General features: G+C 46.0%; 1 protein-coding gene and 2 long non-coding RNA genes across 3 annotated transcripts in view; 1 reads left to right on the plus strand and 2 right to left on the minus strand.

Annotated features, from left to right (window-relative positions):
* Positions 1–3,791: 3,791 nt before the first annotated feature.
* Positions 3,792–5,076, minus strand: LOC119895741. Its single transcript, XR_005443093.1, has 4 exons — positions 4,910–5,076; positions 4,757–4,830; positions 4,617–4,687; positions 3,792–3,926 (listed from the first exon to the last, which is right to left on the minus strand). It is a non-coding gene; the product is annotated as an uncharacterized LOC119895741 (long non-coding RNA).
* A 5,327-nt stretch (positions 5,077–10,403) lies between these two features.
* LOC119895742 lies at positions 10,404–11,446 on the minus strand. Its single transcript, XR_005443094.1, has 3 exons — positions 11,347–11,446; positions 11,088–11,179; positions 10,404–10,890 (listed from the first exon to the last, which is right to left on the minus strand). It is a non-coding gene; the product is annotated as an uncharacterized LOC119895742 (long non-coding RNA).
* An 8,701-nt stretch (positions 11,447–20,147) lies between these two features.
* riox2 (ribosomal oxygenase 2) overlaps positions 20,148–24,397 on the plus strand; it is a 36,906-nt gene continuing 32,656 nt past the window's right edge. Inside the window, exons 1-2 of the mRNA XM_038709331.1 lie at positions 20,148–20,307; positions 20,914–21,360. Of these exons, the coding sequence (XP_038565259.1) occupies positions 20,920–21,360 (441 nt within the window). The 5' untranslated portion in view covers positions 20,148–20,307; positions 20,914–20,919. The remainder of the gene's footprint in view (positions 20,308–20,913; positions 21,361–24,397) is intronic.

A 24,397-nucleotide genomic window follows, 5' to 3' on the forward strand; every position in this document is an offset into this window, starting at 1 on the left:
GAGGTGTGCGCCCGCGCCAAACTGCCGCAGAATCTGGAGGGAGGCCAGGGCGGCTCTGCAACGCACCGCAGCCCGCAACCGCCAGTTGGCAGACCGCCACCGGACCCCTGCGCCTGCCTACCGGCCCGGGCAGCAGGTCTGACTTTCCTCCAAGGATCTCCCCCTACAGACCTCCTCGAAAAAACTCAACCCCCGGTTCATCAGACCTTAGCCCATCGAGGCCATCATCAACCCCTCCGCTGTCCGTCTAACCCTCCCTCCTCACCTTAAGGTCCACCCCGTCTTCCATGTCTCCCGAATCAAGCCCGTTTCCACCAGCTCCCTCTCCATACCAGCGGCGGCGCCCCCCCCTCCTCGTACCCAGCCTATTCAGTGCACCGTCTCCTCGATGTCCGACGTAGAGGCTGGGGATACCGGTACTTGGTGGATTGGGCCGGCTACGGTCCGGAAGAACGTTCCTGGATCCCCACCAGCCAAATCCTGGACAAGTCCTTCCTGGCAGATCTACCGGGCCCACCCTGACAAGCCGGGGGGGTCCGCCTGGAGGCGTCCGTTAAGTGGGGGGGCCTGTTGCGGTGGCAGCCCGGCTGACGGTGAGTGCCCTGTGCTCTTTTGTTTCTTTTTTACTTTGTCTCGCATTTCTGTTTTCTCCCCCGTGTCTCCTCGCCTCTCCCTCTGTGTGTGCTCTCTCCCTCTCCGCCCTGGAGCCCGGCTGATTACCCGCACCTGTGTCTCGTCAACCTCCACCTCCGCCCGCCACACCTGCCTGCCATCAGCCTCATCCTCAACAGTATTTCTACCCCGGTTCTCCACTCCATCTTCGCTTGATCGTCGTCGCTCCAGTCCTGGTGCCACTTCAACGTTCCAAGCTCTCAGATACCTTGTTCCCTAACCTGTTGTCTCCCGAGACTAACCCTGTCTTTTCTTTCTCCCCGCCAGGTCCACTCACCCCCGCCATCCAGTCAGCCAGCCGGGCTCGCCTACCTGCCTTCTCCCCTCCCCTCGCCTCTGCGGCATCCCTCCGGCTTCCCTCCACGCTCCTCACCTCCCTCGCCTCGGCCTCCAGCCCCCTCTCAGTCTCCTCGCTCGAGCCTTGCCAGCCCCGCCTGCTCCTCGGCCCTCCGTGCCCACGTCTGCCGACATCCAGTGCACCTCATCTCACCTCCCGACTCCCCTCTTACCTTTTTTTCCCTCAATAAACCTCTTTTGTAAACTGACAAGCATTGTGTTTGGGTCTGTTCTGTCCGCAACCATAATAGTTCCTAGAGTCTCCAAAAGTAGAATGGGAGCCAGCTCTCCTGTGGAACCAGGTTCCAGTTTGGGTTCAGGAGGCAGACACCATCTCCACATTTAAGAGTAGGCTTAAGACTTTCCTCTATATAGTTAGTTAGGACTATAAGCTTTATCAAAGAGGAAAGTCAGGTGAGTCCTGAACCATCCCTTAGTTATGCTGTTATAGGCCTAGACTGCCGGGGGACTTCCCATGATGCACTGAGGTCCTCTCTCCTCTACTTTCTACAGATAGCTGCCCACCCTGAGCCATGGTTCTGCTCGAGGTTTCTGCCTCTGTCACCTAGTGCTGCTCTTGGTGGGAATTGTTGGGCTTCTGTAAATAACATCACAGAGTATGGTCTAGACCTGCTCTTTTATGAAAAGCTCTGTGCATAACTGTTGTTGTGATTTGGCGCTATATAAATAAAATTGAACTGGATGTAGTAGGACTGCTACAATGGTTGAGTTTGAAAGTTTCAGAGAATTGGCCACTTTGCCTGTGAAGAAGACAGCAAAGGTATCAGCAGACAAGTTTGTGGGTGGTGGAGGAGGATTTAGTAGTGCTTTAAAAGTGGAAAATAATTTCCTTGAGTCAGTGGCACTGCTAATTCTGTTATTATAGAACGCAGTTTAGGCAGCACTGATGCTTGTTGAGAAGGAGGATAGGAGCAGTTGGTAGCCCTTAAGCCCATTGTCTTTCAGCAGCTCTGAGATCAGTACGGAGCACACACATATGGTATCAGTTAGCCATGGGTGGGACTGGTTTGGGCGAGCAGGCTTGGTGAATAGAGGACACAGGCTATCCAGGCACGAGCTTGGTGTAGAGCACAGAGATTGTGTGGCATCATTGACCTCAAGTGAGGAAAATGTGTTGAGGGAAGGTAGAGTGGAAGCTACCACTGAGGCAAAGTGAGCGGGAGACAGGTTGCGGAGGTTGTGGCGGTGTGAGACCAACGGTGTTGGAACAATGGGCTTTTCCTGTAGGCATACCGTGAACTGAATGAAATAGTGGTCTGACACAGAGCTATGACTGTTAGGCACTTGTGGCACAGTTTCAGACAAGAACGAGGTCAAGCACCTTGCCAGCTTTGCGTCAGGGGGCCCGTGTTAAATCAAAGGACTGAATCAGATACAGGAAGTCTGCTGAGTTTGAATTGTCTAAGTGAATGTTCATGTCACCGAGGACAAGTAGGGGACAGTCATGCTCTGGTATTCAAGACAGCAGTGTGTCTAGCTCTTCCACAAAGTTACCCATTTGTCCTGGTGGACGGCATTTGACAATATCACAGACCTTTACCAGAGCGGATACAAAGACAGCATGGTATTCGAAGGTGGCATATTGATTCGGGGTAGCAGCTGTGAGAATTTCCATTTGTTGGACATTAAGAATCCAGTCCCATCTTTTTGACTGTGGGGGAAAGTAATTGGTGGACAGCGCAGCGGGGTAGCTGAGTTTTCTGGTTTGATCCAGGTCTCAGTGAGCACCAGTAGCCCAAGAGATAATGTGTTAGCATAAGTAGTGATATAGTCAGCTTTGTTGACTGCCGACTGGCAGTTCCATGACCCAACAGACAAGTAAACAGATGTGGGTGGTGCCTGACGGCATGATACCTCTTGCGTGGACCGGAGACAATAGGAATAGTATAGTAGCACATGGCCTAATTGTAGTTGTAGCTGGCAGCTTTAGGTGAGTAGGTGTGTCTCGGGAAAGGAAAAAGCTACTCTTGTAGGCGGCCTTGATCAGCGGACTCCGACGCTTATGCTGACGCTTCAGTGGTAGGTTTCACTGAAGTAGTATGATATCGCCCTCTGGATTAACAAGACAAAAGCTTGGTTTCAGTGGGTGGGACACACACCCAGTTTGATCTTGCTCAGCTGGCCTTCAGATTCTAGTGGATTGCTCAGTAAAAGTGCAAAGAAACTGTGTAGCCTAGTGAATGATCAGGCTGCTGTAATCTGACTGTTCAACAGATAATGTTTATTGGAACCTTGAGATGTTTCTACATGTTATGTTGACAGACATGTTTCTGGATTGTGAAGAAATGATCTTTAGCCTTTAGTGCCAAAAGCTGCTCTGACAGATCACAGCTCAAATAGTGGACAGATAATGCAGCTGTGCAACACAGATTTAATTGACGTCGCTTTAAAATGAGGCTCTGAGTAAAGGACATCTCATTTTGTGAAATGCCCGTTTCCTTGAGCTCGCATCTCGGGTGGGCGGGACTAAAATGTGCCTTGAGGATCGAGGAGTCGCAAGACTGTATGGCTGCAGCCTCCCAAATCACGCCCTCCTGCGTGGTGCCTTCTGCTAGCTTCAAGGGGCAAAAGGGCACGGTCTGTCTTCCTTGTACCGAATAGTTACGCAATCATGCAAGTGATTAAAATCTTAATATATCTGCTGCTTATCCTGTGTATGTGCCAACCCAACAACATAGACACTAAAAAAAAAATAAAAAAAAGTATTTGCAGTGATTTCCCTATCAAGTGTGGAAACAATATAGAATAAATAAAAACGAGTCTTGGAGAAAGTATAACATGTTTATTATTTTGTTCTTCTATTTCACTGCCCTCCCGCACATTGGCAAAAATTGCTGCACAATCCAGGGTGGGGATCTTAAGATATCCCCTGCAGCTCACCTCTTCCAACATACCCTCTGTTTATATGAAAAACAGAACAAAATCATACTCTTGATCTGCATACAGTGTTCAGATTTGTTTTTGTTTTAGTCTTGTTAGTGTGGCAGAAACGAGTGACCTATGACACTCGAAGCTGAAAATGTCCGACAACACCACTTGGGATAGGCCCAAGACCTTTAAAGCACACAGATAGTTTTATCAAAATTAGGGGGCAGAGACAATCAAGTAATTAAAAAATATATACAATTTTATTTTGTCATATATTAATAGCAACACCTGCTCTATTAAGAAGATAAGTAATGCGTATGAAAAAAGCCATAAACACCATTCAAAACAAACCCGCATGCGTAATTAAAGGATCAAAATCAAAGAAAAAAAACCCCGATAAACCCACAGGCAATACCAATATTTACAGAGCCAATGTCTGGATATTCAAACACTTAAAACATATCGCTCCAAACCAGTTCTGTGCATCCAGGACAGTCATATCCAGACACTGTATCAATATACAGCAAAGTTTTATACCGATATTCAGAACAGCAAGAGTGGGAGGAGAAACACGCCGGGGAGTGTTAACCTCTTAGATAACTGTGGCACCTAGCAGCCTCAACAGCAGCATGCACACAGCTGTAGCTCGGTCCCGCTGTGATGTGAAAACACCATTAAAAAACAGGTCCACCATAAATTGTAGCAAACAAGGTACTTACCACTTTACGGGACACGGGACCCACAGACCCCGGCAGGGGGCAAGCAATCCGCGCAGCCACACAGCACCCAACTATAACAAATAAGACAATCAGATCTCAATAAACACCAAATAGTACGAAGAGGGAGGCATACAGCTTACCGAGGCACCCAACGCCAGCAGCCCAGGTATTCATCTATCCACACGGAATAGCCACGGCAAAAACAGAGTCGGCTCTATGAGAGAACGCTCATTAGTGCCACCCGCACAACAATGCAAACACTGAAAGGCACGAAGATAAAAAGACTTCCTTACCACTCCGCAGTAAACTAACAACCTCTGGCAACAGCAACAAACGTGCAGCACGCCAGCCCAGACACGTCTCCACACCCAACAGAAGAAACCTAAATGAGTCTACCACACAAGCTTAAAAAGGCAGCTCCCCACCTCTCCCAATCAAAGGGGATGAGCCCCAGGTGTGCTGGTGCGCCTTCCTATGCACAGGTAAGAGGGAGGGAAAGAAAACGTCTCGGGTTACGTATGTAACCCTGGTTCCCCGAGAAGGGGAACGAGAGACTGCGTCGGTTACGACACTATGGGAACGCCTCTAGGCGAAGCAGGTCTGAACGTGAATGAAATCACTCCAATCCTATTGGCTTGTTGCTAGAACGGTAAGGTGTGACGGAATAACCGGAGTATAAAGCACACCTGTACACACTCATCATTAGCTTAAACTATGAAGCAGGCGCTTCAGGCGGGGAGAGAGGTGCGGCGGGCCGACGCAGTCGCTCGTTCCCCTTCTCGGGGAACCAGGGTTACATACGTAACCCGAGACGTTCCCCTTCGAGGGAACTCGAACTGCGTCGGTTACGACACTATGGGAACGAGATACCCACTAAACCGTGCCGAAAACCCCGCCTGCCCCTGTGTGCAATAAAGTGGCACGACTAAGAGGAGAGCGCACGAGTGCCAGGTGCCGAAGGAAGGTCAAGACTGTAAAACCGAATGAATGTGTGCGGAGTGGCCCAGCCAGCCGCTAAACAAACATCCTGCAAGAGGCCCCGGAAAGGAGGGCTCGAGAGGCCGCCATGCCTCTGGTAGAATGAGCCCTCACAGCCACAGGTGAAGGCAAACCGCGCACCTGATAGGCCAGGGAAATAGTCTGAACAATCCAGTTGCTAATAGTATGTTTGGATGCAGGGAGCCCGGCCCTGGGAGACCCAAAACACACTAGCAGCTGGTCAGCCTTCCTCCAACGGGAGGACCTCAGAGTGTAAATACTCAGTGCTCTGACAGGGCAGAGCAGATGAAGTCTCCCGTCCTCCGCCGTCACATGAGGTGGAGGATGAAATGCCTGCAGCACTGTGGACCCTGCCGCACAAGAAGGCACTTTAGGGATGTATCCTGAACGAGGGTGCAGGATAGCCCTAATATTCCCCGGGGCAAACTCCAGGCTTTGCGGGGAAACCGAAAGCGCTTGGAGCTCCCCCACCCTCCTCAGAGAGGTGATAGCAAGGAGAAAGGCCATCTTGAGGGTCAAGTGCTTAGCCTCAGCTGACTCCAGGGGTTTGAAGGGGGCCTCACCCAACGCCCCAAGAACCACTGCCAGATCCCAAGTGGGAACCTTGGACCGAGTCGCAGGTCTCATCCTCCGGGCACCACGGAGGAAAAGTACAACCAAGGGAAGTTTCCCCAAGAACCCCTCCCTCAGAGGGGTGTGGAAAGATGAAATAGCTGCCACGTACACCTTGAGGGTGGAAGGGGAAAGACCAGCAGAGAACCGGTCCTGGAGGAACTCAAGTACCTGAACCACCGGGCAGGTAACAGGGTCCACCGACCGCTCCCTACACCAAGTGGAGAAAACACTCCACTTCAGGCCGTACATCCTCCGTGTGGACGGGGCCCTGGAGCTCAGGAGGGTCTCGACTGCTCCGGCTGTTAGACCCGCCTCTAGGTACTGTGCCCCCTCAGGGGCCAGACCCACAGTCGCCATATGGCGGGGCAAGGGTGAAGAACCCGGCCCTGCGCCTGGGACAGCAGGTCTCTCCTCAGAGGGACCCGCCACGGCGGGCCGTCCAGGAGCGACATGATGTCCGAGAACCACACCCGGGTTGGCCAGAACGGGGCTACGAGCAGTAGGCCGACATAGTCCTGGCGGACCCGCTCCAGACCCCGGGAGCAGAGCGACTGGGGGAAAAGCGTACAGACGTAGCCTCGGCCACGAATGTACCATGGCGTCCAGACCCAACGGGGCTGGAGGAACGAGAGAAACCATAGCGGGCAGTGCGTAGTCTCTTGAGACGCAAACAGATCCACGTCTATGGGGCCGAACTCTTCGCACAAGAGCTCCACCACTTCGGGGTGAAGTCTCCATTCCCCGGGCCTCAGCCCCTGCCTCAACAGCAGGTCTGCTCCCTGATTCTGCGTCCCCAGGAAATACATCGCCCTGAGCGATAGTAACCTCTGCTGGGACCACAGGAGGATCTGACGCGCCAGTCTGTCCAGAGGGCTCGAGCGCAGACCGCCCTGGTGATTCAGATAGGCCACCACCGCTGTGTTGTTCTCCTCGGAACGAACCAGGACGTGGTGGCCTTGGAGATCGGGCAGGAAACTCCTTAGAGCCTGGAACACCGCCAACATCTCGAGACAGTTGATATGCCACTCGGATCGATGCACCTGCCAGGATCCCCTTGCAAAGCGGCCGTCCATGACCGCGCCCCAGCCCGTGAGGGAGGCGTCTGTCGAAATAACCAGCCGGCGACAAGACCCTCCCAGCACGGGCCCCTGGGACAGGAACCAAGTTTCCTTCCAAACTGATAGGGAACGAAGACACTTGCGCGTAACCCAAACCAGACGGAGAGGATTCCCCTCGGGGAAAAACCCTTGTTCCTTAGCCACCACTGCAGGGGTCTCATGTGCAGCAGTCCAGATGGTATTACGCTGGACGCAGCCGCCAGGAGACCCAACACTCGTTGAAAGTGTTTCATAGTGATGGCGTGGCCTAACTTCACCCCTTTCATGGCAGCCAATATGGTGTCGACACGTGCCGGAGACAATTGTGCCCGCATCGTTGTCGAATCCCATGCAACCCCTAGGAACGTAGCCCGTTGGGTGGGCGCCAGCATGCTCTTCTTTGCGTTGAGCCTCAGCCCTAAACGCCGCAGCCAGAACGACATCTCGATGCCGAACCGCCAACTCTCGAGACTGGGCTAGGATGAGCCAGTCGTCGATGAAGTTGAAATCCGGATGCCCCGGAGCCTCAGCGGGGCCAGTGCTGCATCCATACACTTGGTGAATGTGCTAGGGGAAGTGCCAGGCCGAATGGAAGAACCCGATACTGGTAAGCCACACCCCCGAAGGCAAACCTCAGGAACTTCCTGTGAGAAGGACGGATGGAGACCTGGAAATAGGCGTCCTTTAGATCTATTGTGACGAACCAATCCTCAGATTGGATGTGTGTCACGGTGGCGGGGATGATGAGCATCTTTAACCTGAATCTCCTCAGAGACCGGTTAGAACCCGCAGATCCAAAATAGGGCACGCAGCCCTCCGTCCTTCTAGGGGACTATGAAGTACCGGCTGTAGAACCGGCGTCTCTGTCTGGGGGGGAGACACGTTCCACGGCCCCTTTCCTCAGCAGAGTACAAACTTCCTGTCCCAACACCGGACCTTGCTCCAGGCGGACCACAGTCCAAACCACCCCCTCTCTTCTGTTGAATTTGGAGGGCGGGTTTTGAACTGTAGTCGATACCCATCTATGGCAGTGCGCAGGACCCGCGGAGAAATGTTCGGGAGGGGAGAAAGACTCCCCTACCCCGGTCTTCCCTGAGCTCCGTCAGGACTGGATGACGGTCCTCAGATCGCGTCTCTCAGACGGCTGAGGGTGAGAGCGCCGTCTCGCTGCCCCAGCTCCTCGGGGGGCCCCCGAGAAGTGACACTCTGCTTCCCTCCTCTCCGTAGGAGCTCGTAGAGGGAAGGGACCTACGCCTGGCAGCCTCAGCTGCCTTGGGTCCAGACCGGTGAGGGAGGTACTGGCGGAACGCTTCGCACTGCGTCTAACGCTTCGTGGTTCTGCAAAGCTCCGCCAGATCTTCCTCGGAGGGACACCCCCTCTGAACCATCTCCTGTAGCAGGTTGGCTTGGTAGGCTTGAAGCACCGTGGTGTGCAAGCTCGCTGGTGTCTGCTCCTCCTGTGGCCAGTTGATGTTGAGCTTAGCCACGGCTCTAGTCACCACCTCCAGCAGCACGTCATAGTCGGGCGTCGCTGGATGACGCCGCCCCGACACCCGGAAGTCATCGTCCACTGCGCTGAGCACGTCCGCCTCCTCGGAGTCGGATTGCTGCAGCGTCTCCGGATCCAAACCGCGAGCGGGAGAAGCCGAGAACGGGCTCCCGAACGAGGAAAGGAAGCGTCGGAGCCAGCGGATGAAGGTCGGGAAAAAGCCTTAGCCGTCCCGAAATCCTCCGACAGATCACGCTGTGAACCCCATGAGTGAAGCCGCCGGGCCGCCTCAGCGGCCGCAGGGCCCACACCACGGGGAGAACACATCCGGCCATCCTCGGAAAAGAGAGCCATGCGGGACCTCAGTACCCGCACGGAAAGGGCTTCGCAACGGGCGCAGGCAGCCCCCTCGAGAGCTGCCCGGGCGTGCTCCATCCCCAAACATGAGACACACATCTCATGAGAATCTCCATCCGTGATGTACCGAGGGCAAGAAAAAACACACCTTCTGTACATCTGGTTGCCGGACATGCTGGTAGACTTCTTCTTCAGGTAAGACACACTGCTTGTAGGACTGGAGCTTTCTTCAAACAACATACAGAGCGCCTGCTGAATAAAAAAAAGCTAATGATGAGTGTGTACAGGTGTGCTTTATACTCCTCCGGTTATTCCGTCACACCTTACCGTTCTAGCAACAAGCCAATAGGATTGGAGTGATTTCATTCACGTTCAGACCTGCTTCGCCTAGAGGCGTTCCCATAGTGTCGTAACCGACGCAGTTCGAGTTCCCTCGAAGGGGAACCTCATCCTGCCACATCAGCAACAATTGATTTGCTCAGCACAGTAGGCTGTCCCCTAGAAAGAAACCACTAAAGTCTGTTATCATAAGTTGCTAGAGGTAACAAGTTAGTGTTGAGCTTATATTCGCTTACAAACGTCTAATTCCGCTGTTGCAGTTTAAAGTGTTAAAGTCATTGCAGGTTTCCTCAAATACCTTGACGTCAGGGACACAACAATAACACCCAGAAATCTGCAAAGTATATCTATGGCCAAAATCGTAATTTAAGAGTTTATACTTTTTTAATTGATTGCATGAATGAACTCACTCGTGACTGCTGCTACTTCTTTTCTTGATTAAGACCGGATTGCAAACAACGTTTAGGTGCATACAGCCATCTACTGTACAGAAGTGTGTAACACACACATTCGCGATTTCCATTTTGAAACTACGTTTAAAACAATCTTTCTACCAGATTGCTGGAATAGCATTATAATAGCACTATCATTAGCATGACAGTCTTCATTTATCAGTTCAAAAACACCAAAGAACAAGGTAGAAATACGGAACAAGATGTGAGCTTTTATTTTGAAATGTAGAAACTAGCTGAAAGCACCAGGCGGGAGGGCATGGGACAAGAGGGCATGAGACTGGAGGCTCCAGGCTGCAGCCATACCCGTCTCAGGAGTCGAGGAGACAGACATTTGGGAAATGAGAAAGGCCCCCTGTCTGCTACACTGTAAAAATTTCAAGGCTGTGAAAACTCAAAATTTCAAGGCAGCTTACTGCACTCAATGTTTTAAAGCCACTTCAATTTCCATGTTTATTTTCAACAAACATTAAAGAAACACATGACTGTATCATTCAAGTATCATTCTTTTAAAACAGGCATTTAAAATAGTGTACATGTACATCTGACAACCAATTTCAACATTCATCACCATCAAAAAAGAGATGCAATTTTATGTTCCAGAGTCTCAGCTTCTACATACTCTTCCTCACCATTGTTAATTGAACCACTTTTTGCCTCTACCTCATTAAAGTCATTTGATGGCTGGTCAATGATATAAGTGTCAAAGGCAAAGGTTTCATTTTCAGCAATTTCAGGGCAAATGCGCTCAGTCCAATTTTCTCCAAATTAGCATTACTCACAGAAAGAGGTAGATGTCTTCTTACAGTGATTTTAATGCGACACAGGGCCAGTGAGCTCCTCTTCCGTGTCGTAGTCTACGGCTCAATAGATCTTGTTGACTTGAGCTGAGAAAACCGCAGAACCCACACACACACACAGGATAACTGCAAGGACAATGAGAAATAAAAGGCAACTTAGTTAATTTACTTTTAATGGATCTATACAACAAAATGTTCTCACATACGTCAACAGTGTACTGTGCACGACCACACTGCCTTCTATTTAGGCTGTGTATATACTTTATTTCATTAAATTGTGATTTGAAATTTAAACTCTGCAGCAAAACAAACACACACCTTACCTTCTCTAGTGTGTTGCACGTTCCCATTCACTGTATTACCATCTCTCTCGCACTCACTGGCTACTGGCTCGTGGGCTGCGAGGAGATATTCCCTGAAGTCAACAAAAAGTTTGTTTATTTCTCATTTACAATTTTTAATTCAATTCACTTACAACTTACAGTCTGCTAGCTGTCTGTTCTGTGTTTTTCCTGAAAAAAAATTCACAGCCTTGCCTCTGAAAATTGGAAATAAACATAGCGGCTCTGCATGTGAACATACCTACTGTATCTAGCACACAAGAGAGGGTTGTGGTTGGTGGAACCTCAGTACACCTTTCCCGGTGAGACTGACCACGGAGCAGCAGGAGCTTCACAGGACAACAACTGTAAGAATTTAGCATTTGGAGATAAACAAATTAGTTTTTATACATTTTGTGAGGAATGTGCAGGGTCAATGTTGTGAATTATGAAAATGCACAAATGTATTGAACACTGTGTGTGGGCATGTGCGGGTATACACTCGCACAGTTGTCAGTTTATTAGGTACACCAAGAACTAATTCAGTGTAATACAGCTCTGAAATAAATCCTTCCTTCATGAGGATTATAATGAGTTTTTAATGGAGTCATGGTATAATTTACACTAAGAAGTGTTCCAAATATTTAGTCCATCCTATACATGTATAATAAAAGTACAGTTGACAAAATGTTAAGAACACCTCTCAGTATAACCCCATGGTTAACTAGCACCATAAACAGCCTTCAAATTGACCATTAAAATAATCTAATACCTCTGTCAAATACCTATCAAAGAAAGGTTTTAATGCAGAGCCATTGTATTGCATTGCATTAGTTTTGTCTATGTGTACCTAATCAATTCTAAAGAGTGTGTAACATAACCAGCAAATGCCTTGACAAAATGGTGGGTGGGGCACACTTAAATACATTTATGGGAAACCCTGTAGGGTAAGGTTATATGGCCATAAAAAATAAATTACAGTAGTTAGCAGTATTTATTCTGATGTAATACATAAATGAATAGTGGTTCAAAATTCTCTGACAATCAGCTGTTTTTGATGCGCCCAATGCACTTCTGAACCATGCATAGCGACTCTGCGGTCCATATAGACATGGAATTTATCAAACCATTGTTTACCATGCAAACATCAGTTGACTATTTAGTTATCAAGCAAGCTACAGTGTAGCATCAAGCACATGATTAAACAAAAGAATTAAACATGTGACTACTGCAAAGCCAGACTTTCAGTACTATATTAATATTCAAACAAAACTCACCTTTTTGACTTCAGGTTCTCTTGAAGAAAACAGAAGAGCTGTCCTGGTATGTCCAACACTGACATGTGGAGGAAAACCCCTGCACGACTGCTTAGGAAACCCCATTCTTAGCACTACTTGAGTTGGCTCAGCTCAAACTACAATTTCAAAGTTGTGCCACCATAAATTTTGCATTGAGACCTACTTTATACAAGAAATGTAATAAAGTTAGTTGAAGAAACTATTTTAACAAAGTTTACAATGCCGTTAATTATTTTTTGTTCAGTTTAAACAAAAATCTAATTAAGATGAGCAATTTCAAGTTTTCATTTTTACAGTGTTGCACGTCGGCCATGAGGCCGATGTGCACAGCTGTAGGGTTAACCGGTCAACATGCATATAATCAGTAACTTAGGTTTAGGCACACACTCGGTGGTGGCTGTGGTAAGGGTAATTGGCTTCGGGGGGCTGTAAAGAGTAAGATAGCTAGCTAGCCAGTCAGCCAGCTGGCAGTATCAAATTAAACAAGGGTCCTGGAATTGCAGTTAACGGTCCTAGGATTGCGGTCCTGAAACTGCAGCCTCCGGTACTGCAGCTACATCACTCTAACAAGTCACCTGGGACAGATGGTTTATCGTTTTCCCAGCAGATGGCGTCCTTCTTCCTGCAGGTTTTCAATGAAAGTATAACAGTCAATACCTTACCTTAGTATGACTCAAGTTTTGGTTACTTTACTCCCTAAACCATGCAAGGATTTGCTTTATATAGATAATTGGCGTCCAGTTAGCCTCTTGAATAACAAATTTTAAATTTTGGCCTTGATCTTTGCTAGAAGAATAAAAAAGTATTAGTTTCTATAATTGATGATACACAATCAGGCTTTATGCATTAATAGGAATATCTCCAACAACATTAGACTAGTCTTAGATGTAGTTTTGTGTCGTGTTTCATGTTGTATTCATATTTAATATCAGACGACAGCTTCTTGTTTTTCTTAGACTTTTTCAAAGCTTTTGATACCATCGAACATAATTTTCACTTAAGAAGTTTATTTAAGAAGCCCTATTTCTCCCTATCTCTTTTTACTTGCAGCCCAACCTTTATGTGTACATATTAAAAATTGTAATTTGCATTGCATTTCCATAAAACAATGATAAAACAATTATTATTAGTCAGCTGGCAGATGACACAACACTGTTTTTAAAAGACAGCTCCCAGGTTACTCTTGTTGATTTAATTGCTAATATTCCTGTGAAAAACTGTATTAATTATTTAGGTGTTGTAATTGATAAAAATGAACCCCAAAAATGCAAGCATAACCTCACTCCCATTGTTGAAAAAATTAAATTCAGCCTTTGGCTATTACGTGATTTATCATTGAAAGGATGAAGGAATATCAAGAGTAACAAACTTTATCTATAGATCAACAAATGTGTAAAACTATAGATAGTCCATCATGATTTTGTATGGAAAAATTGCAATCATTATCTGAAAAAGTCTATTTTAATGAATGAGTACAGTAAAGGTGGCTTATTTTCTAGACTTTACCCCTTTAAATTACACTTTCAATATTAATTTGATTAAGCGGTACTTAAAGTGTCCAACCAATCTGTGGAACTTTATTCCCCAGTATGTCGTCTCTGCAGTTGGTGGTCTCCAATTTGTGTTGGTATGCACTTTATTAAAAAATTCCTCTTAAACTTTTTTCATTTCAAAAACAAATGCTACTGGCTTGGTCTTTAATTTACAAGCATAACTTCACTCATAAGTTTTATATTTGGAACAACAGATATATTTTGTATAAAAACATATCCACTCAGGAGGTAGAGCGGGTTGGCCGTTAATCGGAAGGTCGGCGGTTCAATACCCAGCTCCCCCAGGCTGCATGTCGAAGTGTCCTTGGGCAAGATACCGAATTTCCCCTGGCAGCTGTTCTGCCAGTGTATGAATGTTAGTTTCTGTTTGAGCACTTAGGCTCAGTGAATGTGAGTGAATGGTGAATGCAGATGAATGTAAAAGCACTAAGTGGTCGAAAAGACTAGAAAGGCGCTATACAAGTATGGAGCATTTACATTTTCTTTCAACAGTGGTATGACAATGACCTTTATCTTGTAAATCAATTATTCAACCAACGTCGTCTACAACTACACTGAATTTATTCATTACTATGGTATCCCTATTTCACCAAAGGACTACTCTGTCGTCTTTGATGCGATACCTGCAGCTGTCATCTCACTTTTTAAAGGTTTTAATGGATTTGATGATCCCCTACACTGGTGGATGTGAAGGACACAACTGTTGGGAACATCTGTTTATCGCTGCAACCTAAAAGTAACAATAAGGCAATTTGTCAACTTTTTCAACAGGACATTAGCAGTACGTCCGCTGCTTCATCATACTGGACCTCATTTGTTGGAGAGATTTGTTGGGAAAAGGTTTGGCTTTTGCCACACAAGTTTTTTTAACCAACAAAGTTAAAGAGATCACTTATGCTTCACAGGTTTTACCACACTAACTATTACCTGCAAAAACTTAATACCATTCCATTTTCCCCTGTGTTTTGCCTGCCTCTCTGTGTCTCCTCCTCTCTCTCTCTCTCTCTGCTCCTGAGCCCAGCTGACGATCCACACCTTCACCTCATCAGCAGCCTCCTCTGCCTGCCACACCTGCCAGCAATCACTCTATCTCTGCCAGTAGATCAACCCTGGTTCTCCACACAATCTCCGCTTGATCGTCATTGCTCCTGACCTGGTGCCACAGTGTTACTCTAGCTTCTTAGAATCCTGCAAAATCTGTTTACCTGTTCTTCCCTCTGGCGTCTTCCACGGCTCCCCCCTCGCTCCTCGCCAGACTGCCTGCCACCACACTCCTTCTCCCATCCCTCTGGTCAGTTTTCCCGGGCCTCCTCTACTCCTCGGTCCTCTGTTCCCCTCGGTTCCCTCGCCTCAGCCTCCTCTGCCCCACCTGCTCCTTGGTCCTCCGTGCCCGCGTTTCCCAGCATCCACCTCTCCTTCACCTCCACTCCCTCAGCCCCTTGTCCCTTAATAAAACTGAGCGTTGTGTTTGGGTCCGTTCTTTCCTGACTCATAACAGAACAATTAAGCCCCTATGGACTCAGCACTGCCTGTCACGCGTCCTGCCTCCTGTCTGCTTGAGCCCCCGGTAATCCTACTCAGCCTGTCCCGCCATCCATCCCCATTGACCTGTCCTGGGTCCCCAGCGAAGACCATGACCTTGCCCTGGTGTTTGGTAAGGACCAGGGTCTGTCTCTTCCCCCCCACCGCCCCTACAAGTGCTCCATAGATCTCCTCCTGGATAATAATAATAATAATAATCATTATTTGTAGAGCACTTTTCAAAAACAAGTTACAAAGTGCTTTAACAAGTGTAAAGACAATAATACCCAAGAGACAATAATACAAAAACAATACAAGATAAAAGCATGAAAACATTGAAAAGACTAAAATACACGTTTAAGAAAAATATAAAATTAGTAAAATACAATAAAATAAAAGGGATAAAATAAAGTCAAATAAGATCGGGAAAGGCTCTCCTATAAAAGTATGTTTTAAGAAGGGACTTAAAAGAGTTCACTGACTCAGCTGACCTGATTTCCTCGGGCAGGCTGTTCCAGAGCCTCAGGGCCCTGACAGCAAACGCTCTGTCCCCTTTAGTTTTCAGTCGAGACTCTGGAACAGATAGCAGACCTCTGCCCGAGGATCTCAAGGTACGTGCTGGTGTGTATGGGACTAAAAGGTCAGAAATATAACAAGGCGAGAGGCCATGAAGAGCTTTAAAAGTAATCAATAGAATTTTAAAGTCAATTCTAAAACATACTGGGAGCCAGTGTAGTGAAGCTAAAATAGGAGTAATGTGGTCATATTTCTTTGTTCTGGTTAAAAGCCTGGCAGCTTTGGACAGTCTGGAGTTGATCAATAGATTTTTGGGTTAAACAGGTGAAAAGGCTGTGTAAAATGGTCTCGGTGTCCTTAAAAGTTAACATAGATCGAATTTTTGCTACATTTCTAAGTTGATAAAAACATGATTGAACAAGCTTTGTGGTGTGCTGCTCGAAATTTAAATTACTATCAAACCAAGGCTTAATGTGATTTACTAGCGAACCCAGCAGATGGCAGTATTTGATTTGCCATCTGCTAGGACCCAATGACCAGGATTTCTGTTTTGTCTGAGTTCAGCTGGAGGAAATTATTTGACATCCATTTTTTAACTTCACAAAGGCAGTTGTTAAGTGAACTCAGCATTCCAGGGTCTGTGGATCTGACGGGCAAGTATATTTGTGTGTCATCAGCATAAATATGAAAAGAAATGCCATGTTTATGGATAATATGTCCAAGGGGAAGCAGATACAAGGAAAACAAAATGGGTCCTAAGACCGACCCCTGAGGCACACCATATTTAACTGGACAGAACGAAGAGACATAGTTGTTTACAGACACGCAAAACTTCCTATTTGACAGGTAGGATGAAAACCATTCTAGGGCAGTAACAGAGATCCCCACCCAGTGCCTCAGTCTGTCTAACATGATGTTGTGATCAATGGTGTCAAAAGCAGCACTAAGGTCCAGGAGTACCAGGACTGAGCACATGCCTTCATCAGCAGACATTAAAAGGTCATTGGTGACTTTAAGCAGGGCAGTCTCAGTGCTGTGGCACTTCACGAAACCAGACTGAAACTTTTCAAATAATTTGTTATTTTCCAGTACAGTGAGCAGCTGTTTGGACACAATTCTTTCCAGAATCTTTGCAATAAAAGGCAGTTTTGAAATTGGTCTAAAATTATGTGGGAGGGAGGGATCTAAACCAGGTTTCTTTAAAAGTGGGTTCACGCAGGCCGTTTTAAAATAATCAGGGACACAACCAGTAGATAGGGAGCTGTTGAAAACAGAGATCAAATGGGGCCCAACAGAATCCATTACTTTCAGTAAAAACTTTGCAGGTATTACATCAAGTGGGCTGGAGGACACTCATTTGTGATACTGTTTTTAAAAGCTCAGACAAGTTGATGGGATAAAACTGGTTAAAACTGTCTTGTTGCTGGTGAGGAACCTCTGAGTAAGAGGCCACGGGTAATAGAGGCTCTGATTGACACCACCTTATTGGTAAAATAAGATAAAAACAATTCACAGTCATCATTACTTCCAGCTGAGTCACAAGGAGGGGTTGGGTTTACCAGCTGATCCACAGTCTTAAACAGAAACCTGGGATTGTGTTTATGTGTAGTAATGAGTTCAGAAAAATAGTGTGTTCTCGCATCCTTAACCATGTTATTGTAGTTAATTAATAAATCCAGACTGAGGTAATGGACATGGAGACTGGATTTTTTCCATCTGTGCTCTGCTTTCCTGCATTCCTTTTTTAGGCTGCGAATGCTGTCATTTATCCAGGGCTGCTAGCTTTAGACGTAGGCCTAACCTTTAGAGGAGCAGTAATATTTAGTGAAGACAAGCAGATGTGATTGAAGTGATCGACCAGATTGTTGGTGTTGGAATCAGACAGGTGTTGGCTTTGGCTCTGAAAGAATGTGCAAAACTTTGAAACACTTTGTTCATTAAAGATGCGAGAACACACGGAGCTTGGTGAGGCGGCATGAGTAACAGGCGAATCGCAGCTAAAAACAATACATCTGTGGTCAGATATGGTCATGTCCACTAATTCCACAGAGGAAATGCTGACACCCAGGGTAAAAACCAAGTCCAGTGTATGACCACGGTTATGGGTTTGCCCTTTGACATGTTGTTTGAAGTTAAAAGAAGTGGCCATATTTAAAAAGTCAGTTGCATTAACATTGGTGGGGTCATCAACATGAATATTAAATTTGCCACAAAGAACAATTCTGTCATAATTTAAAACCAGAGTAGATAAAAATTCAGGAAGTTCTGATAAAAATCCCCCAGGCGGTTTTGGGGGGCGATAAATTATAACAAATATGACAGGTTGCAGCCCTCCAACTTTAAGAGTGAGAACTTCAAAGGAGTTAAATTCATCACAGCGTACTTGATGACATTTAAAATTTTTCCTATACACGCTCACTAGCCCACCACCACGACCACTGACCCTCAGTTGACTAAAACAATCATATTGAGGCGGACACAGTTCAGATAGCTGGCTATAGTCATTCATTTGCAACCAGGATTCAGTTAAAAACATAAAATCTAGATTTGCAGACAAGATAAAATCATTTAAGATAAAAGTCTTACTTGACAGAGATCTCACATTGAAGAGAGCCATTTTTAATGAGTTTGTTCTAGGTGCTGGAGTTGTTGCAGTTGTCCTAATCCTTAAGAGATTACTATGATTTCTGTGTGGGATGTGCACATTTCGGTTTACTGGTCTATGCGTGATGATGAGAGGAATAGAAGTCTTTGGAACAGCGCTGGGAGCAGACAGCTTTACATGCCAGGAGGTGGAGACAGTTATTTGTGGTAGTGAGGCAGAGATCTGTTCAGTGAGCGGTGGTGTGTCCAGGTGTGCTGCATGAATGATTAGTCATTCACGTAAGTCATGTGTGGATCATGGAACATTTCTGAGCCCCGTTTGTTTGGATGAAGTTCGTCTGTCTTAAAAAGAGACATTCTTTGCCAGAAAATTTTAAAATTATCCACATAACACACACGGTGAGCCCTGCAGGCGGACTGGAGCCAGTCGTGGAGACCAAGGAGTCTACTGAAGCGGCCAGCACCGTGACCAACTGTGGGAATGGGACCAGAGATAAAAACGGACTTTCCACACTGCTTTAAAAAGTTAAAAAGACGGTTAAAATCTGATTTTTGTCAACTCAGACTGCTGAAGAGCTGTGTCATTTGTTCCGACATGGACTATCACTCTTGTGATGGAGGACGGGAGCGACGGCATCAGGTCCTGGAGTTTTTTTTAAATGTCAGTCGTGGTGGATGCGCCCCTCCTGTCCAGACACCTGTACAACCTGTTGCGCCTGGAGAGGGAGTCTATGGAGCAGTATATTAAAGACTCCCTGGCAGCCGGCATCATTCGCCCCTCCGATGTTGGGTGCCGGCTTCCTTTTTGTCGAGAAGAAAGACAAAACCCTCCGTCCCTGCATCGATTACCGGGGGCTCAACGCCATCCCTGTAAAAAATAAGTACCTTCTGCTGCTCATGGATTCGGTCTTCGCTTCCCTCTCCCGATCCACCATCTCCACCAAATTGGATTTGAGAAACTCTTACCATCTGGTGCGGACCCGGGAGGGGAATGAGTGGGAAAACTGCCTTCAACACCCCCCTTGGTCACTACGAATATTTAGTTATGCCCTTCGGTCTCACCAACGCCCCCGCCATTTTCCAAGCCCTAATCAATGACGTCCTCTGATTTCCTTCACTGCTTTGTTTTTGCCTCAACGATATCCTGATCTTCTCCCGTGACCGTGTCCTGACTCACAACACAATATATTCTTTCAATATTAAGTGTACAAACAAAAAGCTGCTAAACCATATAACCTCTGTAAGCTTTACAGGATTTTTTTTTCTTTTGCCTTTGTTTGGATTGTATTTTCTTTTTGATAACCCTTTGACCTCGGTGGCTTATTTGTGATTTGTCTGTAGACTCAACTGATGTAAAGAAGATGTTGTTTACCTGCTGTATATCTTGAATAAAGATTTGATTAAAAAAAAAAAAAATTCTAACCAGCATGCCTTATTTTAAGTCCAGCATGCATCACGTCAAGTCAGTGCTGCGCAGTTTATATAGTCAAACGCGCGTAATCCCCTGAGGTTACAGTAGGTGGCGTATGCACCTATATACGTTGGTTTGCGACCACCATTAATTCAGAGAAGAAGAAGATGACAACGGATGTCGAACTTTTTTAGCTTTCCCATGGTGTTTACCACGCTCCATGAGCAGCTCTCACAGGAAAGAACGTGACCCCCCGCCTCCGACTCTGGATCTCGTTCTGTATCCACTGTGAGGGGCTCCTGTCAGCCGCCGTTGTAAAGGTGAGTGAGTATGTAAAGAGTTAACGCTAACGCTAACGCCATTCTCCCACTCTAACAAAGTCAACGTACAGTATGTGAGCCGGGCTGCAGCACCGAGAAGGTTAACGTGTTGCTGTGCTCACGTGTTCTGCCGAGATCTGCGTGTCTCTTCCGCGTGCGCGCACAGCTAGATTATCACAGCTTTAATTATTAATAAGGTGGAATACTGTGCAGCAGCAGCAGTAGGATTTGTTTGGTTCAACAATGCATCAGCAGTTAACTTACTTCACGTTAACACTAACAGGAGTGAATATAAACTTTACAACATTTATTCAGTTAGAAGCTAACGTTACACCAAAGTACTGAGAGCTGAACACTGACTTTAACAACAGCTTTCTCTCTAGCCTCTAGCACTAGGCTCAGCTGTGCCTGGCTGTCCCTGCTGTGGGGCTGTAGTAGAAATTGTCATCAAGGCTTGTGTTGGCACAAACCCTTTGTTTTTTTCTCCTGTTAGTAGGTTTAGCCAAATGGCTTAGTGGTAATTAATTGTCCTAGATGTAACAACAAATCTGCCTGATTTCAGGTGAGCATCTCACTGATAATATTCTTTGAATTCTTTTTCCTCAGATTAAAATGCCTAAGAAAAGCAACACAAAGAATGTAAAGAGACGGAACAGTGATGAGGACCATCTCCCTCCTAAACAGAGCAGGGTAAAGCACAGCAATGTTCCATCCCCTCTGTGTTTCCATAGCCCGGTCAGCCTGTTCGAGAGCCTCATCCACCCAATGGGGACAGAACAGTTCTTCAGGGACTACTGGGAGAAGAAACCCCTCCATCTGAAGAGGTCTGATCCCAGCACAGCCTCCTACTACCAGTCTTTGTTCCAGCTGTCCGACCTGCTGAGCCTGTGTTCTCAAGGTCTGGAATACTACAGGGATATCAATGTTGTTCGCTGCATCAACGGCAAGAAAAAAGTGCTGAACAAAGAGGGGCAAGTTAAGAAAAGTGTTCTCAGTAAGAACTTGGTTCAGAATAAGGCCACCATCCAGTTCCACCAGCCGCAGAGGTTCAAGGTGAGAGTGCTGTCAGCAACGAGGAAATCATGGCTTTGTTGCCTGTGGGACAATGCTCATGTTCCCTGCATTCCTTAAAGCTGCATCAATCCATATTTTTATGTTAACAGATCAATTGACTTTCTTAATGTTAAATGGGTCACACATAGTGACAAACACACAGAGACTCTACAGTTCCCCTCAGCTCCCTCTGTACACTAGCACCAAACAGCAAATACTCTCAGTTTGCAGCTTGCTAGTGAACATAGTGGTGCATGGAGCAGTTTCTTAGAGCCGCATAGAGAGTGAATGGACTTACATTCATCAGGTGGACACAAACACAACTCCAAATGAATGCTAATGGTGCTCTGTATCTTCTGTGTGTGTAAATAGTCAATTGTATAATAGAGCCCGACCAATATAGGGGGCCGATGCTGATATTAAAGGGAAAAAGAGCTGATTTATGAGCAGAAATTCTGATTTTGAAAATGATTTGGATAATAGACCCCTTTCCTGTATTAAATACATTTAAAACAGGCCTATATTGAAAGCTGTCCTGTATGTGGGCTATAATACCTTGTCCTAAATGAATTATATTAAGAAAATAGAATACAGTCTCAACAACTGAACATGTCAACACTGCACATCAATAAATATTTGCTGCTTGTAGGTACAACCTTTTCAGCCATCTGTAAACAGAGAGCACGTGTATTTTACCTTTCACATAATCTGCCGTAATAACTACTTTCAATGTAGCATATTCACATCTAGTTTATCCCTGTACCAGCACTCTTTCAATCTATCTAAAGCTACGAGAGCCATTTCTCAACCACCATTGGGGTCTAAAACCTGGCGTCTACGATACAGTGACCTGCTGTTGAATGCATCTAATACTATGACTGTCTACAGCGAGGACTTGCAGCTTTAAGATTTCACTCAACCACAGTATAACTAAAACGTTTCACATTTGCAATAGCTAGATAACTTTGTTTGGCAGGAAGTCGTGTTAGATACTTGTTCAGCTCACATTTATTTATATATCCCCTCGGGTTTAATCATTTCTGACACATTGACTGTAACTACAGACAAAGGGCCCACAGATATATTTACAATACATTAAACGTATAGTTTAGTGGCTCATTAATGTTAATGCTCTGCCACTGATAAACACAGCATTAGCTTTGGGCTAATTTAGCAATGGGCAGCGTTAGCTGTTGTAGGCAACGTTTATAATATTTATAAGTGATGAACTAGAGAGCCACACTGTTTCAGAAAGAAATATACAATCGCATCTGTCAGCAGCGGAACTTAGCCTCCTACACTTAACTAACTTACTGTAACATTAAACATAACGTTACTGCTGTGACCCGGTAGGAAGCCGGGAGAGTGCAGTGAAAAACGGGAGGGTTAGCAAGTCATGAATGTTTTCAGGAGAGAAATGCTGGCGCTGGAGAAGTGCCAGTTTTTATTATTATTTAAGTCATGCAATTAAGGTGACGAAGGACCAACTCACCAGTAACACAGCCCAGCACATCTCCGTATTGTTTACACGTGCTCCGGTAGACTCCGGTCAACTGATTGTTTACTTTTGTATTTTTGTGGTGCTGAAGTATTTTAAACAGAGGAGCTGCACAGGGCCCTCTGGTGGGCAAACTATGCAACACTCATGACATGAGTGAAGGATCTGACTTTCTCGATGCAATTGACCCTTTGCTAAGCCACGCCCCCTTACAGTTACAGTTTGCTGCCATATTCTATTATTGCACTCCCCAGAGAAATATTGAAAAATCGATCTCCGAAAGAAGCAGACAGTTTCAGTTGCATTATACATTTGAAAGTTTTATTCAGGGTGTCAAAGCTAAAGCCTACCGATCACACAGTACAAGTGAACCACCTCATCCCCCCCGACAACTGACGCAAAAGACAACGATATAAAGGATCAACACTGTTCCTGTAAAACTGGGTAGGCCTCTATTCATTATTACAATCATTAAAAAGCAGAACAGTAGGGCTTTATTACGTTACATTCAGTAGGAAGTTAGCAAGTGTTAGCTAACTAACATCACATTAGGAACAACCCACAGCCGACATTTTCCTGGATTTATTTTAGGTTTTGGAGTATAAATCATACTTCTCCTTTCACCTTCTTTGGGTAGCAACTGTAACTATTACAAGTGCCCCAGGAACAGCGTTTGACCGTATCTTTGAAAAATACAGCAGAAGAAAGCTAGAAAACGACTCCTTTTGCATTAGAGTGAATGGAGCGCAGCCATGAAAGTGTCGGACCTCAGTTAGCGCGAGTCATATACTGCGCTGTGATTGGCCAGCTGTGTATTTGGGGCGTGGCTTAGCAAAGGGTGAATTAGCTCATATCCGTATCGTTTGGGCTCTACTGTCTAAAAGTGATAATATGCCAGTCCCCAGCTGTTTCCCAGTCCTGTACTATTGACTCATTTCAAACAGCTTTTGTCAATGTAATGAAATGTAAATGCTCTGTATTTTTATAGCACCTTTCTAGTCTTTTCGACCACTCAAAGCGCTTTTACGCTACATCTGCATTCACCAGTCACACAAATTCATTATTTGAGCCTAAGTGCTCAAACAGAAACTTACATTCACACACATTCATACACTGGCGGAACAGCCAACATTGTATGTTTTTTAGCATGCTGTTGATGTACATTATTCAATTCAATTTTATTTATATAGCGCCCAATCACAACAACAGTTATATTACAGTAGTGTAATTAGCGGCGGAAGAGTGCTTTTTATAAAAGAGCAGGTCTAGACCGCACTCTGATATTTACAGAAACTCAACAGTTCCCTCCAAGAGCAAGCACTGGGCGACAGACCTTTGAGAGGCAGAAACCTCGAGCAGAACCATGGCTCAGGGAAGGCAGTCATCTGCCTCGACCGGTTGGGGGTGAAGGAGAGAGGGAGGGCTAGAGAAGAACAGAGATGGAAGGAGAGGGAGGGGAGGGAGGCAGCTTTCACAATATACACACAGGTACAGACAGTAAAAGTAATGTTGCTCTAGACTGAATTAACAATGGTACAG

The sequence above is a fragment of the Micropterus salmoides genome, unplaced genomic scaffold, assembly GCF_014851395.1.
Source record: "Micropterus salmoides isolate LMB-PRFRI ecotype aquatic unplaced genomic scaffold, ASM1485139v1 Ms_hic_scaffold_9, whole genome shotgun sequence".
NCBI classification, from domain to species: domain Eukaryota; kingdom Metazoa; phylum Chordata; class Actinopteri; order Centrarchiformes; family Centrarchidae; genus Micropterus; species Micropterus salmoides.